We start from the raw sequence: 24,090 nt of genomic DNA, 5'->3' as shown, positions 1-24,090 counted from the left end.
GTCCTATAAGAATACAAACTACCTTTTCATATTCTGATATATATACACAAGTCTGAACTGTTGTATTTTTTGTAGGACAATCCAATCATACGCACATTTAACTTGTAACTAAATACTACAGTTTACAACTGAGAAACTACAAGTAAGACGATGGACTATGTTCCCCATTTATTGTGGTTTATCCAATCAATTTGACAAATAATTTAGTCACAAGCTTTGTCTCATGGTAAAAGAAGTGCTCTCAAACGAAATGATCCTTTCTTATAAATCAAGTTGTCTGTGCACTTTTTATTTATTTATTTATTCATTTATTCAAATATTTCTTTGCTCAGGGAAACCCAAGGTAGCATACAAAACATACTGTTTCCTCAGAAACCATTAAAAGGTTACCCATACATAACAACATAGCATTCTAAATATCCTCTCCTGACAAAAGAAAATCACAAGCAAAGATTCTCACAAGTTTCAAGAAAGAACTGGATACATTTATAAAGTATTTTTTGTGGTTTTGTTGATGCTTCCACTGTGGCTTGTTGTGTCTAGCATATGATCCAGAAAGTCACAAATGAAACATCAGCATAAAAATTCTGAGAGAAAACAAGTAGGGACTATATAGAATCAAAAAAATACATTTTGGATTCTCCTCTTCTAGTTGACATCCAATAGAGTATCCTTAGAAAGATGCATTGGATTGTTATAGACAGTACTGGAAGGAATTTCCATGGGGCTTTATCTTTCTTCCCTCATTAACAGCTTGGATTGCTTGAGTCCTCCAGTTTCGCTGAATGTAGAACTTACTTAATGACACAGCCAAACAAAGATCCATCCAAACCATGGACTTCTCAGGAATGCCCACTTTCAGTATTTAACCCGTGAGGATCAAACCTGCTTTGAGCTTCTGCACTTGAGGGAGTTGAACTGAAGTGGTGTCTGGTTTTTAGTTCTGCGCTTAGAAAAATGCCCCCATTTCTCTTATGGACTTTCTAGGGAAGACAGAGTCAGCAATTTCATCAGTGTGGGGTTTTTGTTGTTGTTGTTGTTCATTTGTGCATCCGTTACAATGTTGTAATGTTCAGATGCTAGAGGAGTTTGTGGTTAACCTCTACCTGATACTGTACTTGTCTGTCAGGGATTGGATGATGTTATTTTAGCTCCAAATTTAACAAATTGTCCGTGTGCTGATTGGCTGAGGCGTTCTGGAGGGAAACTTTAAAATATTAAGTGGGATTTTTAAAAAAATTAAACAATGTCGCAATGTTGCAACTTTTTTAAAAAAATAAAAATTGGGAAAAAACTGGATTAAAAAATACAGGAAACTCAGAGACTCCGGCACAAAATGTCATCCTAAATAGTTTGTGTTGGTGAGAAGACGATTTACTTCATAATGCAGAGGTTAGGGTGCGCACACAACACCTAACAAACAATAACAACATTTCTGTGTGTTGATTGGCTGAGGTGGTCAGGAGGGAACCTTTAAAATATTAAATGGGATTCAGGGCTCTCTTCAGAGTTTTTCTGTTAGCCATTGTAGAATTTTTTCTCCCAGCATACTTCATACTGCCAGGGTAAGCATGCACACAAAACACATAAAAAAGAATGACAACTTTTTTTAAAGGATGAGGGCTGAGAGTGGCGGGGGAAGAAAGGGGGGGATGGTGTTATTACACATTGCTGCTCCACCAATAAGGATGTAGGTGGATAAAGGGGAGAGTGAAGAGCAGGGCCAGGGCTTACACCCTTTTAACTTTGCTATAAAAAAAACCCCTGGGGTATGTGCACAGGGAGAAAAGCCACCAAAGAAAGCAGGGAAAGATTATTTCTGCAGCAGATGCAACCTTGGGAAGCAATTTGAAGACCAAACAGAGATATTTTGGCCATGCGTGAAGAACTCAGGGAGATGCATCAAAGCTGTTTAGGACCAGGACCAACAAAATAAGCCCTTTGTGGAAAATGGACCACATCTAGTCTTTAACCCAGCCAGAAAATATGTTTTATTGGAAGTGGAAGAGATGAATAACTTGACTCTAGAGCCCCATATGCAAAAAGGTCTTTAACATTTGTCCCACCAAAGGCTGAATCCACACTTACCGGCACAGCGCTAAACAGGCAGAGTGAGAGCGTCTTTCCGGCACATTTTATGACATCATCGCGTCATGATGCCGCTCTCGTGGTGTGATGACGTCATAAAACACACCAGAAAGACGCTCTCACTCTGCCTGCTTAGCACTGTGCCGGTAAGTGTGGATTCAGCCAAAGTTAGCAATAGTTATTCTTCATGGACATCCTTTACAACACAGCTGAGATTTCATGCTCTCCAGTAGATGGAGTACGTGTGGAACTTGAACGTTCTGGAGTCTCTGAATACAACACTGGGATATATTTTGAGAGACGGAGAGCAATATGCTTTCGGTAAAAGCTGCAAATATATTTTCTGAACTTCTCACCAGCGAAGGCATAGATCACAGGGTTGATGCAACAATGGGACATTGCAATTGCTTCGGTAAATTGTATTGTTATAACCAACTTACTGTTGCTGTCACAATTGTTAAGAGAAAATGAAGTTGAGAATGTATGGAGCAGAAGAGCAATATTGTATGGAGCCCAGAAGAGGAAATAAACAACCATGATGATAAAAATAAGCCTGATGGCTTTGTTCTTTTTCACATTCCTGCATCTCACCAGGTTCATTATGATTTTTGTGTAGCAGAAAGTCATAACAATTATTGGTAAGACCAGGCCAATGAGGTTGGTTTTCAAGGTAGTAAACTGTTTCCAGTTCAATTGTGTGTTAAGTGGATACTGAGATGTGCATTTCAACTGGCTGCCTTCCATTTTACATATGTTAAATATCAGCTCTGGCACAGAGGCAGAAAGTGCCACGACCCACATGATGGCACTTGTGAGGATACCATAAGGAACTGTCCTGGCTTTTAATGCAAACACTGCATGGACTATGGCCAAGTACCTGTCGATGGTTAAAAGGATTATAAAAAAGCTTCCACTATAGAAACCTGCAAGATAGATTCCAGAGAGAAACTTGCACATTCCTGTGCCAAATACCCACTGGTCTGCTGCATTATATGCCCAAAATGGGAGTGAGAAAATGAAGAGCAAATCTGAAATTGCTAAATTTATCAAGTAGACATCAGTCATGCTCTTGATTTTTTTGTATCTCACAAGGACCATCACAACTAGTGCATTGCCCAGCAGACCAAATATGAACACCAAAGAGTAAAAAGGTGGCAAGAATTGGGAACCAAATTGTTCTGCAGAGTTGTTTGCACATGGTGCGTGCTCATCCTCGTAGTCGAACGTTGTGGTTTCCACTTCCTCATCTGGAATATCTGTAGTAGTGGTCATCATGCGGTCTCCTAGAACTGAAGAAAATAGATTTACATGATAGACAACTGCACCGGAAGTTCAGCAATAGATAATGTAGTGCAAATTCCCATATAATAAAAATAATACAGCAACCATCCAGAACAACCAATACAAAGTGTGACTACACAAGAGCAAAAAACTCACAAATAATTACAAAATCTGTTTAAAAATATAAAAACATATACCAGAATATAAAGTCAATGACTACTCACAAGAATACATGAATAAAAAAGTTCATGGGACTGTTAGTGGTCAAACCTGCCCTCACATTAGAGCTTATGAATATGGCAATATCATAAGCTCCTCTCTCCATGTGTTTTAAACACAGGCCGTTTCCACACTACTCACCTTCATCCGGAACGGGGCGCAACGTTGCAAACAAATCGTGGAAGATAGCGTCTTCTTGTGTGAGTTTTGCGCGATGTTGTGCAAAACTCACGCGAGAAGATGCTATCTTCTGCGGTTTTTTCACGACATTGCGCCCCGTTCTGGATGAAGGTGAGTAGTGTGGAAACGGCCACAGAAGCGTTGCCTAAGCAAGGCAGGAAATGGCTGCGAGATCCCAGCTAGGAGCTTGAAAATGACTGTCATGTGAGTCACCAGGCGAGACTACCTTTCGGCCCGATGCCCCAGAGATGTGCAGAGATCCTAAGACAATAGGTTCTTCCAGGAGATCCTGAATTAATCTCCGAACACACCCCGCTGGTCTTCTCTTTATCCATTCTCCCATTCCAGGCTATTCAGGGGGCTCTGATAGCCTCACCTATCCAGACATCGCATGTCATCATTTGTAGTGTCAAAACACTACAAATAAACAATCCCCAACTCCACTCCAAAAGTCAAACAAGCCATACAACCAATAAGATGAAATCATAGTTCCTATCAATTATACAAGAAAATATAACAAGCTAGAAAACCATATATTTACCACTGAAATACCCAGCTGAAATTCATTAGTTACTCACCTTTAGGCCCATGCAGTGCAAGGTCACAGTGCAAGGTCACAGCCATGAATCAACTGCTGACTCATGCCTATTTATCAAAATACTTGTTGCATTTTTGGTGGTGTTGAGGGTATCAGGTTTTTCTCTCGTGTGGTCACACTTTATATTGGGTGCTAATTCCTTAACAGAATATCCTGACCTTTCAACATTGGAGCAAATATATAAGCAACTAGATCCATTAGATCCTAGACTCTAGCATTACCTCTCTCTAATTTCTCATAATTTCATTGTTGTTTTTAAAAGCTCCATTTAATAGGGTGATAGAGGAAAAATATAAAGCAACTGGTTAAGAAATCTATTCCTCTACCACCATTGAATGGTGTAAAGGTAACATATGACTTTACAAGGATGAAAACCTCATTCAAATGTATTTTTATGTTGTACTACAAAACATTCTGCTATAAAATGATAAATTTTATGCTTTTACATATACACCGAGAAATTCTACAGTAAAACCAATACTGAAAATACAAGATGTCACAATTACATTTCATGGCACCTTGATACATGGGATTTGTTGAGCCATGTGGTGTCTAGAACATAAAAATCTCCTGGAAGCTTATAATGGTTCATCAGTGGTGCAACAGCCAGTAACAGCTCATCATTGTAGGTGTGTTTTGTTTCTCATTGTGCGTGTGTGTGCACAAGCTATAAAGCATGACATTTCTTGGAACTGAATTCAGTACTGTAAAATTCTCTGCCACTAGGTGGTGCTATGGTAACGTTTTAACTGATTAAGCCGATTTACACACCTGGACTACATACACTGATTTTTGGAATAAAGTGTCTTAGGTTTTGTGATCTAAGTTATCGAACACATTTTGAACTCTGGCCACCAGGATTTAATTTCAACAATCAGTAAAAATCTCTCTGGTGTAAATATATGATAATGAAGAACTGTCAACACTTCAGACAATCATCAATGTATCTAATACCCATGCGGTGGTCCCTCCATGGAGTTAAAAAATGCACAACAGCATGAGGTGCATCCAGGGTAGAGGTACAGATTTCTGCAAGCTCTCTGGCGCCTACAGGTTTGCAGAAAAGAATGTTGTTGGGTTTTTTTTTACAGTACAGAGGATAGTAGAGAATTTTTAAAAACATTTACAACAGATGTATTGTCGAAGGCTTTCACGGCCAGAGAACGATGGTTGTTGTGGGTTTTCCGGGCTTGTGGGTTTTCCAAGACCACGGCAATACAGCCCGGAAAACCCACAACAACCATTTACAACAGACATTTCAAAACAGAAAATGTGTTTCATGCCAAGCTCTGGGGAGGGGGAATACCTCACTAGGGCTGCATTGGGTTGCTAATTTAATTTAATTTAATTTATTAGATTTCTTGCCCGCCTTCCCCACGAGCAGGCTCAAGGTGGGTCAGTACATTATATAATAGTACAATAAAGTAAAACAACAATACACAATTTCATAATTCCAATACAAAAGTTAAAGCTAAGGCAACCGCTAACAACCGCGCAGGGAGGATCAGGAGAGAGGCTTCATTCCTAAGCATCAGCCAGTTCTGGAACTTGGTCTTTTGGTACAGGGCAAGAGAACATTCTTGACACTCTTCTGAGCAGCAGCTAGAGAAGCTGCCCGCTCCAGTGGTCAAGAAAGGAGGAGGGAGATGGAAGATAGGCAGGGGCACTGGGCAAGAAATGAAATGGGATTTTCTCTCTCCCACGAGGTCTCTTGATTTCCCCCCCTCGTTCACTTAAAAAGCAAAGGGGAAGGCCTCCCGCAGACTAAGCAGAACCGTTCAGAGAGATCATCATTTCTGCATACCTAGTGGGATTCAGATATGCAAGGAAATAATCCTTTTTAAGGATAGGTGAACCAAAATGAAAAGATTGGGAATCTGACCATGCACACACTCTTCTTGCTGCCAAATTTGGCAATATGCAGAATACACACTCATGAAACTCTGTAATACTGAATCAGATCCTTGGTCTATCAAGGTCAGTATTGTCTATTGGCAAGAGGTATCCAGGGTTTCGGGCAGAGGTCTTCCACATCACCTCCTACCTGATCCTTTAACTAGAGATGCCAGAGGCTTGAACCTTGGACCTTCTGTGTGCAAAGCAGATGCTCAGCTTCTGGAGCCACAGCCCCTCCCCAGAAAACAGTCCTCATTTCTACCCGGAGAGAAAAGCAGAAAGCTAAAGGGGAAAGCAGCCCCCACCATTTTTAAGAACATGGGAGCAAGATGCATGTACCTTTCAGTGCAATCCTAAACTGAGTATCTCTGTTTAGGATTGCACTGTCAGTTGCATTCTTGTTTTGGTCTCAATTTCAACAGCTGTTTTCCCACATAGCATGTGCGACTGCTATGTGAAAATCAAGTCTAAAGCCTTCTTGGACTAATGGAACTAATTTCAATAGATCTCAGCCATGATGTATAATATCTTGACATGCCTTTACAAACATACGTTCTTGTAGGCACATGAGCCAAGGAACCCGACTTGGCCACGTCTCCATATATAGTCATGCAACTTTTTTACACACATCACTTCAAGAAATAGCCCTAAACTCTTGAAAAATTTCCTTTTAAGTTCAAAGGGCTCTTTGAATGCATTCAACCATGAACCTGAATAACAAATTATTGTGAAAGAAACTCACAGTAGAGCCACAGGAACGAAATGACACATGCAGAAAGAAGACAGTGTCACAATATCTCACTTTCAAAAACTAAAGATTTATGGTGCAATTCTAGTCCTATAACAGTCACTGCAGTTATACTAGCAATTTTTAAAAGTTTCTATATGAGAAGAAGAACATGTGCTGTGAATTTATTTTACTGAATGGCCTCAATTTCTTGTATGAATAAGTATGCACAGTTTCCTAGAGGGACTAACTGAGAAAATACCTCAGAAAAAAGATTATACTCATTTCTGTACCTTTACCAATTTTCAAACCCACATGATGAAAACTGAAAATCATCAAGCATATTTATTCTACTCATTTATATTGGGATTCAGCAGTTTATCTGTCACGTCTCTTCATGAAGTTGATTGCAAATTTTAGTTAGAAGAGAGTGCTAAAAGATTCTTACATTCAATTTCTGTTGCCAAGGAGCAAATAAAGCCCAAAAACAAACATTGAGGAGCGAGAAGCCAAGGTGCTGCTAGCCTGCTGCCATGTTAGCTGATCCCCCTCAGGTATGTTAGTTCCTAAATAAAGTTCTGTCTACTCTTTAATCAGATTGTGTGGTAGTTGTTGTGCAATCACCCTGCCAACAAAAACATGGTTGCATTAATTATTTTCTTGGGCTGGCATTTGCCATTTGAGCACTCTATCTTCTTCTCTAGATACCCACAGGAAAAAGCAATTCATGAAGGGATTAGGGATGTGAACAGCAGTTGTCTCTGACACCTGAGCGATACTTGAATTTTTATTGAGTGCAAAGGGGGAAGATAAGCAAGATACCATGATCACTTATTAGCATCTTCAATTCCCACTTTCGAGACGTTTTGTTTTTTGTTCAATTTTGTGAATGTACTGTTGTTAAAACTCTAACCCGTAGTGTTGCTTTATTTCTGTCCAGTAGACTATAAAGCCTTGATGATACAAGAGTAGACACAGAGTAGTGCTGAAGTACCATGTAATTTAAAAACTGTGAAGGAGCAAAGTGCTCTCCACCCCATGACCAAGAGAAAGATCCAACAGAAGAGATTACGTTGCAGTGTCTCCACAATCATGATAACAATCTCTGATCACCATGCCTCAGGTTATTGTGGGCATGGAGATACTTTTGCTGGCCCCGAAAACAACATTGTACAAGAGGTCAAAATTATTTTCTCTGTATTGAAGGAATGGGGGTGGAGCTGAAGCTCTAAGATAAGAGTATATTGAGCTCAGCTGACATTTCAAAGATTTGCTTTTGGGTATATTCAAGATTAAATGCAAATAAGCCGTACATTTAGGGACATTGGTTGAGTGTTTTTTTATGCCTTTTAGTAATTACAGCAAAGTCTTTAGCACATGTTAAACATTCAACTCCCCCTTTTAAGCTTATAATGATCACATGCGACTCAATATGTTCTATTAACTTCTTTTTTTTAAAAAAAGAAAATTTTATTGGGTAGGTTCAAATAAGTATTACAAATTACATATATCATCCATTTTCCTTTTATCTTCTACATACTAATTGTTTTACAATTATCACTTGATATAAGCACTTCCCACCCTCCCTCCCCCTCCCTTCTTAGACCCCCAACAGCACTAAAACCTTTTTATCTCTATTAACTTCTGTGGCATTTATTCTGAAGCAAATGTCCACAGAATTGCATCCATTGTTGAACAGAATCAGTTAGAAATTAGAAATAAAGGTAGTCCTGAAAAACAATCACACGTGGTCTCAAAAACCATTGAGGGAAACTTCCTGATTTCTCTAAATGACATCTTTTTATTGTCTCTTTTTTACCAGGGACACTTCCTGGCTCTTCGTTGCTTGATGGCACCAAAAATCTATATATTAAAAATCCAGTTCCCAGGACAGGAATAGATTGAGCTCCACCTTTTTCCTGTTCCTATGGGCATTCCTTTTAACTTCTTCCATTAAAATGACGATCCCCTTGCTCCAGGAAGGGGAAACCAAATCAATCCTCATAGGGACACAAAAACCAGACAGCCAGTGTGGTGTAGTGGCTGGACTGGGTTCTTGGAGACCCAGGTTCAAATTCCCAGTTTGGCATGGAATCTTCCCAGGTGACCTTGAGCCAATCACACACTCTCAACCCAATCTAAGAATTCTTAGAGTTGTCGTGACTTGTGAGGATAAAATGGAGAAGAAAGGAACAATGTGAGCTGCTTAGAATTCCTGCTGAGGAGAAAGGCAGAGTATAAATAAGAAAATAAAACCTGCTCTCCATTCTGACATGGAATGCCTTGCTCTCCCTAGCACTGTCCTTCTGTCACTGGTAGGGCAAACGTCCTGGAAGGAGACGTGTCATGCACAGAGGATTCAGCCACACACTACACACTTCTCTGCAGGATCTCTGCCCTACCAGTGTCCGCATGTCTTTTACTGGGTGATCCTAAGCAGAGTTAGAAGGGTGTAAGTCCCTTGAAGGCAATGGGCTTTGAAGGTGGTGACTTTGTTTAGGACGGCATGGTCAATGTAAGGTGTAAGGATTTTTGCCCTTAGCACAATAAAGCAAAGGCAGAGCCCTGTGAATGACCTGTTCTGCTCAGGCATCCCTGTGAAAGGAAGTCCTCCCTCCTACACCATCATAATGAAGGACATTTTTCTAGCTCAGTCAAAATGTCCTTTGTCCCCATTTCCTTCAAATTCTCAAAACCCCAGCTATGCCTTAAAAAAAGAGGGCTGGATCAATCTTGTTGCTTACACACACACTGCAACGGGGGAACTGTCACATAGTGATTGATGCTTTTCACAACCCCTTTTCTTAAAAAAAAGCACATGAGTTGATGGCATTGCTGCAATTATTATTAACATGAGTTGATGGCATTGCTGCAATTATTATAAGGCATAAAAACATAACCACAACATGTGAATAGAAAACATGTGTAATCCGCAGGTAGGTCACAAAGTGTAATATTTACATCAGCAACCAGTCATGGCCGCCAAGCATGCATGCTACACACACAGATAGTACACATATAACTTGCGTATTTGACTTACACAGAAATGTTTATTACATGAAGAAGCTCTCCAGTTTCATGGATTCAGAATGCCAGAGTTTTCAGGAACATAAGATAAGGCAGTCCTGGGTCAAAGAAGTCTGCAATAACTGTTAAGCAAGAAAAAAAAATATTTGTACTCAAAGGTTAATTAATTCATGACAAGTTTGTTCCATTGTCTCCCATCCTAGGAAGCAACACAGTTTACATTAGGATTTCCGGTAGGTCTCCTTTCCAGATGTATTGGTGACCAGTCCCACATCTGCTAATCTTCAGCCATGTTGTTTTATCATGTGCACTCCAACCACACCTAGGACCTCAGGCAGTGCCATCATACTTCTTTTAAATTTCTGCAAAATGATCATCTACACATGGTAGATCTGAAAGCTACGAAACACTGACTACGCTGCATTCCCCTTATGTGGTCATAACAAAAACCTTGATAAAACGCAAATCCAAGGAATGTAAAGCATTGAATTGTTTTCAAGCTTTACAAAATAACCAGTGCTGAATTGAAAGGCAATATTTTCAAAATACTTCAAGTACTTTAAAATATTTTCAAAATACAAAAATTTGCAAACTCCAACACATAGTAATCATATTTGTTCTCTGCACTTCTTGAAATAAATGAAACGAAAAAGAGTCTAACCTGAGGATGGAGTGTTCTTTGTTCAATAATATTTTTTTTACTGCTTCAATTAAAAGATTACTTCCTACAGTTGGGCACTGAAATAGTATTTAAGAAGAAGTAAGAATTCTCAAGTAATCATGAAAATTATTCATCTTAATTTGTATTTGATGCTTACATTCAATGCTTTACATTCCTTGGATCTGCGTTTTATCAAGGTTTTTGTTATGACCACATAAGGGGAAAGCAGTGTGGTCAGTGTCTCGTAGCTTTCAGATCCTCAAGAGTCATACTATATAATAATTCACACTATATAATAATTGTTATTTTTGCATTGTAATATGTTAGTGGGAGCGCTTAGACATTCAAGCAGTATTCATAAACAATATTTTTATACACATATATTGGTACTGTTTACCCAAATAAATGAAGACAAAAAGCAAAATCAGATTAACTTACCGATTAGCCAACTTTTAACAGGTGATGAAGAAAGCTTTATTCTTTAGCCCAGGCACATTCTAAAAACCAGAATAGATACTTAGCAGAAATAAGAAATAACCCTTTCCTGTGTGAGGAAAGATTTATTCAAGTTCTGCAAATTTCTGACAGACAAATGTTTCTCTCTTTAAAAAAAAAAGTCAAGAAACAGTTCCCTTCCAATAATAACCCTTTGCTTGACAAGCGTTTCAAAAAATCTGTTTCCGTGCTTCTGCAGAGCCCTCTTGAAAACTGCAGATTGTCTTGCAGCCCTGAGGACTTTTATCACACCCTCTTGGGTTAGAGAACTCAACTTATCAAAATATAGGGTGTTTTCTTCTTTCTTTTTTATCTTTCATCTGCACGTTTTGTGGTTCAAGATCTATATGAATCCAGTAATAATCTATACGGAAAATTTGCTCTTTTAAATATCTTCCCACTTCTGCAGAGCAGAGATAATGTCAGAAATTAACGTCTGGCTATTTAGCTCACTCTTCTTTCAAATTGCTTGTATGTCATAGAGGCAGTTCCCTTCATTTCAGCTGCAGAATTGCATCTGCATCTCTACTTAGTGCTGCCTCTGGAGTGTTTACTTGGACAGGATGTGGCACTTGCCCAGGACACCCTCCTGCATAAAAAAATTCACTTCCTTGCCTGGAAACCATATAGCCATCAACCTCAGAACAGGAGGACCCTGACCAGCAAACACAGGGTCTCACCAGTCACCACACGAGACAAAATACACTTGAATTGCATTGGTAATTTGAGTGTAGAATCAAGTGTTTTGTGCCTTACACCAGTGAAGTTTCTGTACAAAAACCTTTCCGTTAGTTCAGTTCAAACACCTGCCTTCTAATGTTACAGACTTGTAAATAAACCCTCTGTTACACTTTGAATCTCCCCAAGCCTTGTGTGCCAGTTTCTGTTTATGGGAAGTGCAAGCCCCTGATTTGTCCCCTTCTTGGACTTGGCTGGGTAACCATACTACTGATATGTTACTGAAAGGTGGGACAAGAAAGAATGTTGAAGCTTAACATCAACCATGCTACTTAAGGCTTCCCAGCCCAGTATACAGCTTCATAGGCTTAGAGAGGAGAAGTTTTACCTCAGGGTAGGGGAAGGTCAGCCCAAGCCTGAGGGCCAAACTACAAGTGACGAATGACACAGGTTGGACACTTGTCAGCTTCCCTCAAGTTTTGATGGGAAATGTAGGCAGCTTGGTGGAATGCTGGACAAGTGACAGTTGAAAAGTCCATTGGACAGCAGCCAGAGAGCCAAGCTGCAAGACTAGGATGCCTACATTTGCCATCAAAACTTGAAGGAAGCTGACAAGTGACCAACCTGTGTCATTTGTCACTTGTAGCTTGGCCCTCAGTTTGATGTGGGTTTGTGACAGCTTGATATACTGAATTTAAAGAGTGGCTATGGAGGGGATGAGATGACCAAATACTTTCCCAAATTAAATCTGTTAAAAAAATCTCACAATCACGCATCCAAGCTTTATGAAAAGATAATGAATTAGATCTGCCATAACTAATTAATAACTTATAAATTTTTGAAATCATACTTTTTGAGGAATATGACGAATTACTGAGCAACTTTTCAAAACGGGTGACAGGTTTTTCAAATCTTTCTTAATCTCTGGTGTATTACATAAATGCTGCAATTGGAAATATTCTATCCAGGGGATTTTCTCTTGAAGTTTAGATTCTAATTGCAATTTACTGCATATTATTCCATATTATTCCATTATTAACAATATCAGTAAATCTTATGTTGTTTGTTTTTTTCCAAAGCTTATATGAGGTACTACAGCTCAGGGGGGGAACTACACCTGGTTGGTAAAAGTGGAACAAGTAGAAACCTTTTGTAAATGCCATTTCCTAAAGTTATCCCACACCTTCGAGATGGTCTCCAAATATGGATTCACATTAGTTAACTTTGGTCTCTGACTATGTGGTATCCACAGAATTTCTCTCAGTTGAAAAGGAGCAGTAAAGGTTTCCTCAATATATTTCCAGTCAGTGCACATTCCGACCTCATTATATTTAAGTACATTTGTAAGAATAATGTCCTCATGATAAGATTTAATATCTGGAATTTATTACCTTTACATGCTGCTGTTGCCTGTTGGTTTCCTGTGTCATTGTTCTTTGTTCCCACAATGAGGGGTGAATGCAAATCCTTCCTTCCGAACACCACTGCAAAATGGGACATTCTCATTGCCAATCTTCTCCATTGCCCAAGAGCAGACATGGGCCGTTTCCACACAGCTTACCTTCCCTCAGAACGACCCGGAACATCGTGCAAAAAATGCGGAAGATCGCGTTTTCTCGTGCGAGAAAACCCGATCTTCCACGTTTTTTGCATGATATTCTGGGTCATTCTGAGGGAAGGTAAGCCGTGTGGAAATGGCCATGAAGGCAGAATGATTGGCTGAATCCCACCCCCACCCCCAAACAGACTTATGTTTTCTCCATAAGTTTTCCTTTTGCTGCGGGAGCAGGCAGGATTGCTTTCGAAAGAGCAGAGTCGTTGAACGGCTCATACGATGGGGGGATCAGGGCTTTTTTCCCCCGCAGGGTCTCCCTGGATCTGAGATCTGGCACCTCTGAAAAAAGATCATGTGATTGGTGCCCCTGCCCCAGTGCCCAAAGACCCATGGGCCATCTCCCTGGGTGGAGCTTCTCCCAGGCCGCCTGCTTCTCCAGCCTCTTTCCCAGCCTTTCCCTCCCTCCCTTCCTTTCTCTTTCTTTCCTTCTTTCCTTGCTTCCTTCTTTCTTTCTCTCCCTCCCTTTCTCTTTCCATGTCTTTTCTTCTGCCTTTTCTTTACCTTCCTTCCTGAGGCACCACCACTGCTTGGCTGGCTGGCTGAGAGGCAGGCTGGGAGGGAGAAGAAAGGAAGAGAAAGCTGCCCTCCTGTTGCTCTTCTTGCCACTGCCGCCACGCCAAGCAAGGGGCCAGAGAAGGAAGGAGGTGCGTGGCTGGCTGGAAGTGGCAGCGAAGGAGCAGCTTAGCAAGACACTCCCCCCCTCAGCCACCCCACAGGGAAATGGCCTCCATCCTGCCCACCAACTTCATGATGGTGTTGGTGAGGCACCCACCAAGGGGGAGAAGGAGGAGCACCCGGGGGGACAACTGCCACTGCCACCCCAGCAGATCCAGGCAAAGAGCCCAGCAGTGGGAGCTACAACAGGCAAGGTAACAGTGCCTGGCGGCGGCAAGCCAAGAGCAACCACATGGAGTGAGGCAGGGGCGAAGGTGAGTCTTGGGGCTTCTTCGCTACCTGCGCGGGGCAGGTGATGCAGCCACCTGGGCTAGCCTTTGTCGGGTTAATGAGGCAGGCAGCCACTTCCCTCTCCCTCCCCGCCCCAGTCTTTGGGAGTGAAGGAGCCTCTCGGAAGGCTCCCCCGTGGAGGCCAGTGGCGAGCCACGGCGCTGCAGCTCACAGCCGGCTCTTGTTTGGCCAGGCAGCCGGTCCCACAGGGGAAAGAGGGGGTTGTTCTATGAGCCCCCCTCTTGGGGTGGGGGGTCTTTAGGAAAGAGGATGTAAGAGAACAAATGGTCACAAATTAGACATTAAAAGTGAAAACGGAAACCTGGAATTAAAAAGGATGAAATGTTTCACCAGAGATCAGTTCATGAGCTGGTGTCAACCTCTCTAAGTGTGGAACTTCATTGGTCAAGTGGAGTCTGTGTTCAGTCAATGGGGAAATGGGAAGGAGATGCTTACAAGGGATCTTTACTTCCCAGCCCCTTTTTTTTTTTTTTTGCATTCTGCTGACTGTTCCATGCAGCCTTTTGCATAGCATGACTTAAATGTCATATTAAATTGCTTCTGTTTTGTTTTGGCTGTGTATCAGCTTTCTACTTGTTTTCACATTTATGCAGTCCAAACCCTATTGTATTATTGAATGTTACAGCCATAGATCATATTGACTTACACTGTAATCCGCCTTGAGTCTCAGTGAGAAAAGCAGACCATAAATAACATAAATAATAAATAAATTGGACATTACCTAGTCTCACAACCTAGAAAAATAGAAGAATCTGGATTTAAACTGTTTAATGCCACTGCTTTCTGTCAGATTTAGGTGGAAAGTCATAAACTAGTGATGGGTGGCTATATCCTTTATGGTATCTGGACAAGCTAATCTAAGCCATGAGATATTGTTGCTCTTGGGTTTCCTATTAAGCTGAAGTAACATAATAGCTGTGATCCAGGAGCTCTCTGGTTTAAATCTCACTTCTGCCAGGAGCTCACAAGGTGGCCTTAGGTACTCTCAAGCATCCATCTGCAATATGAGAACAACACCGGTCTACCTTACAGGGCCATTGTAAGGGTTACCAGTAATATCTGCAATGCTCTCTGAACAATGAAATTACTATAGAAATGCAAAGCATTATTATTTTACTTAGAAAAAGTGCAATAATACAAAGCACCATAGCTTTGCCTTCATTTATTTCCTTATTGGACTTCTATCCCACCCCATCCCAAAGGCAGGGTAGCTTACAATACTTTATCACTCTCATTTATGTACCAGCAAAACTGCAACACTAGAAAAGCAATTATAATGTACTTAGCTTCCAATGTACAAAATGTACTTAGCTTCCAAGATCTAAGATCAGGCTAGCCTGGGTATACCGCCCCAGTTAACTCTTATGCTAAAATAACTGTGAATAGATCTTTCATCCACACATTTCTCGAATCATTTTTAAAGTCCCTAATACCCTCTAACAGTTGCCACTTCATGTGGCAGTGAACGTATATTATAGATGTACTCTTTAATATCCAGAGGAGTTAGCCATGTTAGTCTGTAGTTGCAAAATAGTAAAGAGTCCAGTAGCACCTTTAAGACTAACCAACTGTACTGAGGCATAAGCTTTTGAGAACCACATGCATAAGTGGGTGTCACAAAATATTGATGGCACCCAATACCAATGCCTCAGACAATCTAATTCAAAAGTCTTTTAATCAAATGGATTCTGGTTTTGGGAAAGGCATGCAATTTGCTGCTCACAAAGTAGATTTCTGGCTCACAACACTGCACTGCTTAGAGGGAACATCGCTGCCAGGTAAGGGGCGGGGAGGCGAGTGGGCCTGAATTGGGGGAGTGCTCCAGGGGGTGCCTGTGCCCTGCACAATGACCTCACTTCCAAGAAGCAAGGTCACTTCCGGGAAGCGAGGTCACTTCCCAGAAGTGACATCATTGTGTGTTTCTGGTGGTGTGCATGTGATAATAGAGAGATCCACCACCTCTTCCCCCCCCCAAAAAAGCCCTGGGGGGGGAGTAATCCTAAACAAATCTACTCAGATGTAAGTCCCATGTTATTGAATAGTGCTTACTTCCAGGGAAGTGTCTTTTGAATTGCAGCCTATGGTTCAAGTCTCCCTTCCAAATGTTTTCAAAACTGATAGGGAGGGAAGGGAAAGGTATACCCTTGCAATGACCTGATTGGCAGGGGAGAGATGCTCTCAAGCACATAGGTCTCATTCCCTCTTCCCACCAACAGAGTTAATAAATACTGTACAGTCTCTCTCCCCTTGGGATCTGATTGGCACTATTCAGGAAAATAAGCTGCTGTGCTGCCCTGCGAGGCAAGCTTGCCCAGTGCCAAATATATGAAAAGAAACAGAACAATTTTTTTAGTGGGAGAGACTTGTTTCAATTTAGTTTCCCAGTTTTGGTTCAGCATTCTGGAAGCTGCTTTAATGACCCAAACCAGCAAGTTGTGTGTGTAATTGCAGCTCTTTTTTCCCGTTATGCACACTCCTAATATTTAATGCATATGTGATCAGACGCTTAGGGTTCCCCAACATGAGAATCACCGAGGGAAAACCAGACCAGAGTGCCAATCCTGTTTTTGGGAATTCCTGGAGATGCTGGAGTTTGAGGAGAGGAGGAACCCTGGCAGTGATGTGAAGTCATAGAGTCTGCCCTTCAGAGCTACAATTTCCTCCAGGGAAACTGATCTCTGTAGTCTAAAGATCCGTTGTAATTCCAGGAGAGCTCCAGGACCCAGCTGGAATCTGGATAGCATATGCCAGGAAAAACAAAAAAGTCTTCACTTGCTGGCAGAAGAAAATGATAAAATGCAAATCTCCCTGGGGAGGGTATTCCACAATTTTGGTGCCATGACTGAGAAGACCCTTTTTCAGGTTACCACCTGAGCATTTCTGTGCTGTTCCTTTCCTGCATGGATACGATGTGGCAAGGGTAGCACTCCCATCTTAGTTACTGTGATTCTTCCTGCCTGTTTCTTGCAACAGGAAGAAATTCAGTAATTGCTGTGAGAGGAAAGAACATCCCTTCAGTTTTCTTTGCAATGGCTGGTTGATTGCCCTTTTGGTGAGTGGTCCCTGTTGGTCCCCTCCCCACACACACATACTTTTTGCTACAATTTTGTAGCCCTGACCAGCTATCCCAGAACAGTCCTGAGCTTCAGTGGCCAGAATATGCGTGTGACAGAGGAAGTCCCCTCTCTGCCCACAAGGAAGAACTAGGCAAGTTCTTTGTCTCAAACTTTCCCATACATTAAATAACGTGAGCTGAACATCCAGCGGGGGGCGGGGGGCGGGGAGGAGTTTAAAAGAAGTCTCATGGGTCTGGGATCCAGTTTTAAAAGTTTATTCTAAGCATACACAGAGCTAGACAAGTGAGAGGAACTGGAGGAGGGAAATGCAGAACTTAGAAAACAAAACAAAATTACATTATCTAGCTCATTCCAATCATTTCAAACTAGCTCATTTCCAGTCTTCTGCACAAATCTCATAGATGGGCAAAGTATTCCAAGCCAAGGTGATGATGACCTTCTTGTTAGTGTGTTCACCAGAGGTCAACCAGAGACTCGGGGAGTGGGGGAGAATCTCCTGGAGATGGGCGGCCAAGTACGGCTGGGGCTCACCGTTGTCCTCCTGCTTGGCAGTGTCATTGACAGACTACTTGACTGCCACCTAGGTGTCAAATCCTTGGGGCTTATGTGACCTGCCCTAGCAAGTGAAATCTACACAAAATTGAGATCTACACAAAATTGGCATTTCTTACAGCTGAACAGCAAAACAGTGTACATGCGTAACAATATGGTCACTGACACTCCACCTAGATACATGTCATACATGCAAGAGGCCCAGTTCTCCTACTATAGCTATATGGCTATAGTGGGAGACCTCTTGGGATTGGCCCCCCTTCCCCACTGCCATGTCTCAGGCTAGTGTGGAGGAGGAATTGGGAGAGACTTGCTGGTATTACTCAGTGTGTTATGTCACTTTAACCGAAAAACGGTAAGGAACATCAAAACCATAGAGTTGGTGCAAACCCTAGAACACTGATGCAATGTGATGTCATCACTTCCTTTTCTTTCTCTGAAAGTGACATAACATGTTGTGTTGATAGCAGCCCTGCTGTCCCTGCCCTAGGGTTGCCAGGCCATATCCAGCAACCCCTGGAAGAAATGTATGAGTGGGGCGTGGTATGCTTGACCTCACTTGAGAAAATACCAGAAGTGACATCTCTAGATGCTCTAGCATCTACAAGAATTCATTGGTTTTACCATAGCATTTTTGTAAATGCTAGAGCGTCCACTATGTCACTTCTAATTTTTACCAGCACATGGTCCATTCCCCCTTTATTTCCTCCTGCAGGCACTTGAGAGCAGGAATAGTGGGAGGTCTCCTGCTATAGCGAGCAACAGAGCATTTTCAAGGTAAGTTCCTCAGTTCTTCTGAGTGACAGCAAGTAGGGTCAGGCACTTGTGACCTAACTCACGTCACACATGATGTCCGATTTGGCTCTTAGTAGTTTCTTCCAGCCCTGACAACAAAGCTGTTCAGAAAGCGAGTGCATGCAAGTATTCACACATTACAACGGATAATTTCTGTTTTATTGTTTTGTTAATCAGACACACGGCTATTTTTAGAATGTTACATTCTTGTGGAAAAAGAAGAGAAGAAAAAACAAAAGTGCAATGGAAAAATACATTTTATTTACATTTGTAGGCCCCTACGCATTTCGCACATTGTGTCATGGTTTGTTTTACTTCTTTTGGTGGTCCTGAGAACAGTTTATTGGCAAGTGTTTCAATTGTTTTCAGTGGCTTTATGCAAGAAAGAAAAAAGCATACTCCATGCATCTGAAGAAAAGAATAACATTTATTGATCTGAAGAAAATAATTCAAAACGTTCTGCTAAGAGCCATAATATATATGTTATTTGTTAGACCTCCAGTTTTTGATATGTCCATTTTTGTTTGATGTCATTCAGGTCTCATGAATTTTTTCAATTTATGTCTTCTTGTGAGTAGTCATTGATATTCTGCTGTATATTTTTACATATTTTCTAAATAAATTTCTTATGCATTTTTCATTATTGGTGAGTAGAGATGGGTACGAAATGATCCACAGAACAAAATTCCAGACAGAATGGCTGGTTCGTAGTCAAAGAAACACACGTAAAATGGGGCCGCATTTTTATTAAACAAACAACTTTTTCCTACAGTTCTGTTGCTGTTTCGTGAAGCCAGACACTTTGGCGCCATTCAATCCATCACCCAGGCAACGGTGGCAGTATTTTGGTTGCCCCCAATCTGAGGCCTCCACGCTGGATTGGCAGCTGTCCCTACCAACTAGAGAGCTCCCTTTATGGCCCATCCAGCCAGGAAAAGGGCCAGCCCCTCAAAGTAGCTGCCAGCACACACTCCAGTTTTCACTACAGTGAAGAGAAAATGACAGGAAGGGGGGACCCATGGATCATGCCTTTCCCGGGGTTCAAGCTCTCTAAAACTTGGGGATTCTTTAGAAGACAGTGAGGACTAGCTCCCCTGCAAATTTGGTGGGTATTGGACATTGAGACGGTCAGTTTGTAGCCCCTCGAAGTAGCTGCCAGCAGACACTCCAGTTTTTACTACTGTGAGGAGAAAAATGACAGGAAAGGGGGACCCATGGATCATGCCTTCCCCAGGGTTCAATCTCTCTGAAATTTGGGGAGTCTTTAGAGGACAGTGAGGACTAGCTCCCCTGAAAATTTGGTGGATTTTGCTTGCAAAATGCCCGCCCTATCCAAATTAAAAGCAAAAAAGTTTGAGTGTAAGCTGGATCCAAGGGTAGAAAAAGGGGAGAGGGAAGCAGAAGCCACTAAAAATCAACGCTCTGCAGTGGCGACTCGCTGATTATGAATATGGACACTCGTAACCACGACTACACCAGTTACCCGACGTGGCAGGGCCGGATCTAAATATTTTTGGAGGGGGAGCAAAAGTAAAAAATGGTGCCCCTTATATTTTTTCTTTATATATATATATGTGTGTGTGTGTGTATATATGTATGTATATATGTATGTATGTATGTATGTATGTATATGATCAGTGTTTTTAATATAGATAGATAAACAACTCTTTTAAACAACAAAATAAGTGGTATTGACTTCTATGAATTGTTAACCATTTTTTCATTGAGCCAGCCGTTTGAGCAGCCAAATGTTCCTTTTCTTTTGCTCATTTTCTGTACTGTGCACCCAAGGGTTTCTGCCTTGAAGTACTCATGACTGCCACAAGCTTGGGAGATGCCACCAGTATGCAGACAAATTTCACCTTGTAAATTAGCTAAAATAAATCAAACATGATCAGAGGCCTGACTATAGTCCAGGAGGCACAGAATACTGAGATCAGCTGAGAATCAAAAGGGGGGGAGAGGGGATCAGGGATCAATCCTAAACAGGTCCCACTTTCTTCAGTGGGGCTTATTCACAGGTAAGTATTTTTAAGCTTGCACTGTCATGCCTGGGAGAGATTAGAACATCCTGAAGGGAGAGATACCAAGGGGATGGTACAAGTTTGCTCTGAATTCTGGCAATTTCCTCAATGTGAGGAATGTGTGTTTTTTGTGGGGCTGAGGCCTTCCCTGCCCCTTATCTTCCAGCCTTGGTAATGATAATCTCCATGTCGATCTAATGGAAGCATTGAACCCCTGAATCATGGCTCCATGCAAAACTGATGCTTATTGGCCAAAGTCCCTTCAAAAGTCAAGGGTATGGAAAAGCAAACTTTCCACCTTTTGGCACTCCTTGAGCTCTTCTCACCTCAGTGTCACCAGAGACAGCAAAAACACAAGTGGATGAGCCAGGCTGCATGCACATCCACATCCTTGCCTGCATGGGCTGCCCCCTCTTGCCGCCCCCTTTTTGCTGCCGCCCAGGTCAGGTGACCACCCTGCCTCATCCCAAGATCCAGCTCTGTAGTTTGGCGGTGAGCGTGAAGGGGCCTGTTCTGGGCTCCCTCGAATCGTGAACTGGTTTGCGAACCAGCTCAAGTTCAGCAAAGTTTGTGGTTCGTGTTCCGTGAAACTGAACAAACCACGAACCACGCGGTTCATTTTTTTCCCAGTTCGTGCCCATGTCTATTGGTTGAGTGTTAGGGTTTTCTCTCTTTGTGTGGTTGCACTTTTTAACAGGTTGTTTACAAGAGTTGCTTTTTTCTTTATTCACGTTTTTTTCATTTAGCCGTTCCTTATTGCATTGACAACATCCATTAGTCAGTACCCTTACTTAAAGAGAATGTCATACTATGCTGGGATCAATTAAACAGTGTCAAAAGTGCGGCAATGTCTTGAACTGTGGCTACATGCTAGAATGCAAAACGCTAGAATTCAAGCAAGTAGTTTGACCATTGTGAATAATATTTATCCACATGCAAGTAGAAGGTATTTCACAAACCGGTAGAAATGTCATGCTCTGAAGTACTTACGGAGGAAAGAGATCGTTCTAAACTAGGAAGACCAACCCCTAGGCAGAGTCTACAGCGGGAAGCTACTGTATACTTTCGGAACAAGACAGAGAGATATCTCCTGAATTTTTCTCCTACAAAGGCATAAATCACAGGATTGATGCAACAATGAATCATGGATATTGTTTCAGTCACTTGAATTGCTAAAGGTAAACTGGAGTTACAATCTGAGTCACATGAGGAAGATGAATTCTGATAGGTGATCTGCAGCAAAACGACATTGTATGGCACCCAGAAGATGAAATAAACCACCATGATCACAAAAATTAGCCTGACAGCCTTCAGCTTTTTATCATTCCTACTCTTCATCAAAATCATGAGAATCTGAACATAGCAGAATACCATAATAAGCCCTGGAATGACTAGGCCCAAGGTGACCCTCATGATAGCTGACAATTGTATCAATGTATTTATCTTTTGCCAAAGAGGTGCACATTTCTGGCCCTCCTTTCTCTGCTGGACTGTGGAAAGCATTAACCCTGGCACCGAGGCTAATATGGCCACCACCCACGTAATGCCACTGGAGAAGATGCCATAAACAGCCGTTCTAGCTTTCAGTGCAAACACTGCATGAACAATTGCCAAGTATCTGTCAATAGTCAAAAGGATTATAAAAAAGCTTCCACTGTAGAAGCCAATATCATAAACAGCTGAGAAAACCTTGCACATTGCATTTCCAAATACCCACTCATTTGCAGCAGCATAAGCCCAAAATGGCAGTGATATTATGAAAAGCAAGTCCGAAATGGCTAAATTGAGCAAATAGATATCAGTCATGCTTCTGAGTTTTTTAAATAGGACAAGGATCAACACAACCAGTGCATTGCCCAGAAGGCCAAATATGAACACCAGATAATAAAGTGTTGGCACCGCATGAAAATGGAATTCGTGGGAAGCAGAATATTCAGCTGGTTGAGGTACATCACTGTAGTCAAATGTTGTCAAATAATCATCATATGTCTTATTTATGTAACTGTCCATCTTCCTGTTTCCTGTAAAAGAAGAATATATACATATATATCCAGGATATAGATTATCACAATAAAAAAGAACCAAATTAGAATGTGTGCATTAAAAGTGTGCTGATCACATAATGTTGAATGTTTCAAAGGAGACAAAGAAATTGGTGTATGATGCTTGATATGTGTGTGTATCTGATTGTCTTCTGAATGCTGTGTTGGCATGAATGGCTGGGATAATACTGGAAATCTGAGAATGAAGGGAAACAGGGAGGGGAGGTTCCTCCACTGTGTTGGAGGAACAAGTGATCTTCTCAGTAGAGAAGGATCAAATCTTCAGAAAATGTGTAGGTTATTTTAAAGCAATGATAATAGAGTCTCAGAGAGAATATATTGCACATTTGAGAAAGGAGCTTCTCTGTTACTGTGAAAAATAATAATTGTTCATTAGGTAGAAAACATTAAAAGAAAAGGGACAGGATTATAAAAGAATAGATTTTACTTTAATTATGATTTATACAGTGCACATTGCAAAACAAACAAAGAAAAAAAAGGAGTAAGCAATATCGAGAAGATTCCCCAGACAAGAAAGCTAGCCAGTACACTGATGTGCACTATCAAATACAGGTGATACACATATTACTACTGAATTGAGTAAGGCCAGTCTCCCTCAAAAAGTACTAAACTGAAAAAATGTTTCTACTAACCCAAAACAATAACAAAAAACTCACAACAATGTGAGAATGCTGAATGTGGGAAGGCAAATAGGAGAGATGTGAAAAGTGTTATTGTCAGGGAATAGGAGTCAGGTGAGCCATGTCTTCCAATGGCATTGTATCTCTGCTAACTTTAGAAAATGATTCCAGTTCCCCAGTACTGAATTCCAGCTAGCTCCAGCTCTCTCTTCCCATTCCTGCTGCCGCCTCCTTAATTAGGAAAAAGAAAGCAGGAGAGCAGGGGAAGACTGGACAACTGGAGATAATTTCCAGAGTGGCCCATTCCATGCTCCTGATCAGGTTGAAGGTACAGATCCTTAGCAGATCAAAGAGTACAGAACTGCTGAGATCTTTTGGGAACAATCCTAAGCAGGTAGCCTTAGATGTACGTTCTATTTTATTCAATGAGTCTTACTCCCAGGGTTCTATTTCTCTTGCAAATGAGCTTTTTAAAAATTTAACATATATTATTGATTAATTACTAGATCTCATGCTTCCATAGCATGC

General features: G+C 41.3%; 2 protein-coding genes across 2 annotated transcripts; both read right to left on the bottom strand.

Moving 5' to 3' along the window:
* Positions 1 to 227: 227 nt before the first annotated feature.
* Positions 228 to 11,445, bottom strand: LOC129337879 (C-C chemokine receptor type 5-like). The gene is made up of 3 exons (XM_054991837.1): positions 11,116 to 11,445; positions 10,030 to 10,138; positions 228 to 3,377 (listed from the first exon to the last, which is right to left on the bottom strand). Exon 3 carries the CDS (start codon positions 3,361 to 3,363, stop codon positions 2,287 to 2,289), a length of 1,077 nt encoding a protein of 358 aa, XP_054847812.1. The 5' UTR covers positions 3,364 to 3,377; positions 10,030 to 10,138; positions 11,116 to 11,445; the 3' UTR covers positions 228 to 2,286.
* Positions 11,446 to 21,830: 10,385 nt separating this feature from the next.
* Positions 21,831 to 22,889, bottom strand: LOC129337314 (C-C chemokine receptor type 2-like). The gene has a single exon (XM_054990920.1). It carries the CDS (start codon positions 22,887 to 22,889, stop codon positions 21,831 to 21,833), a length of 1,059 nt encoding a protein of 352 aa, XP_054846895.1.
* Positions 22,890 to 24,090: the final 1,201 nt, after the last annotated feature.

The sequence above is a fragment of the Eublepharis macularius genome, chromosome 11 (genome assembly GCF_028583425.1).
Source record: "Eublepharis macularius isolate TG4126 chromosome 11, MPM_Emac_v1.0, whole genome shotgun sequence".
NCBI lineage: Eukaryota > Metazoa > Chordata > Lepidosauria > Squamata > Eublepharidae > Eublepharis > Eublepharis macularius.
The sequence above is the reverse complement of the archived record's forward strand: the minus strand, read 5'-3'. Positions and strand labels throughout refer to the sequence as shown.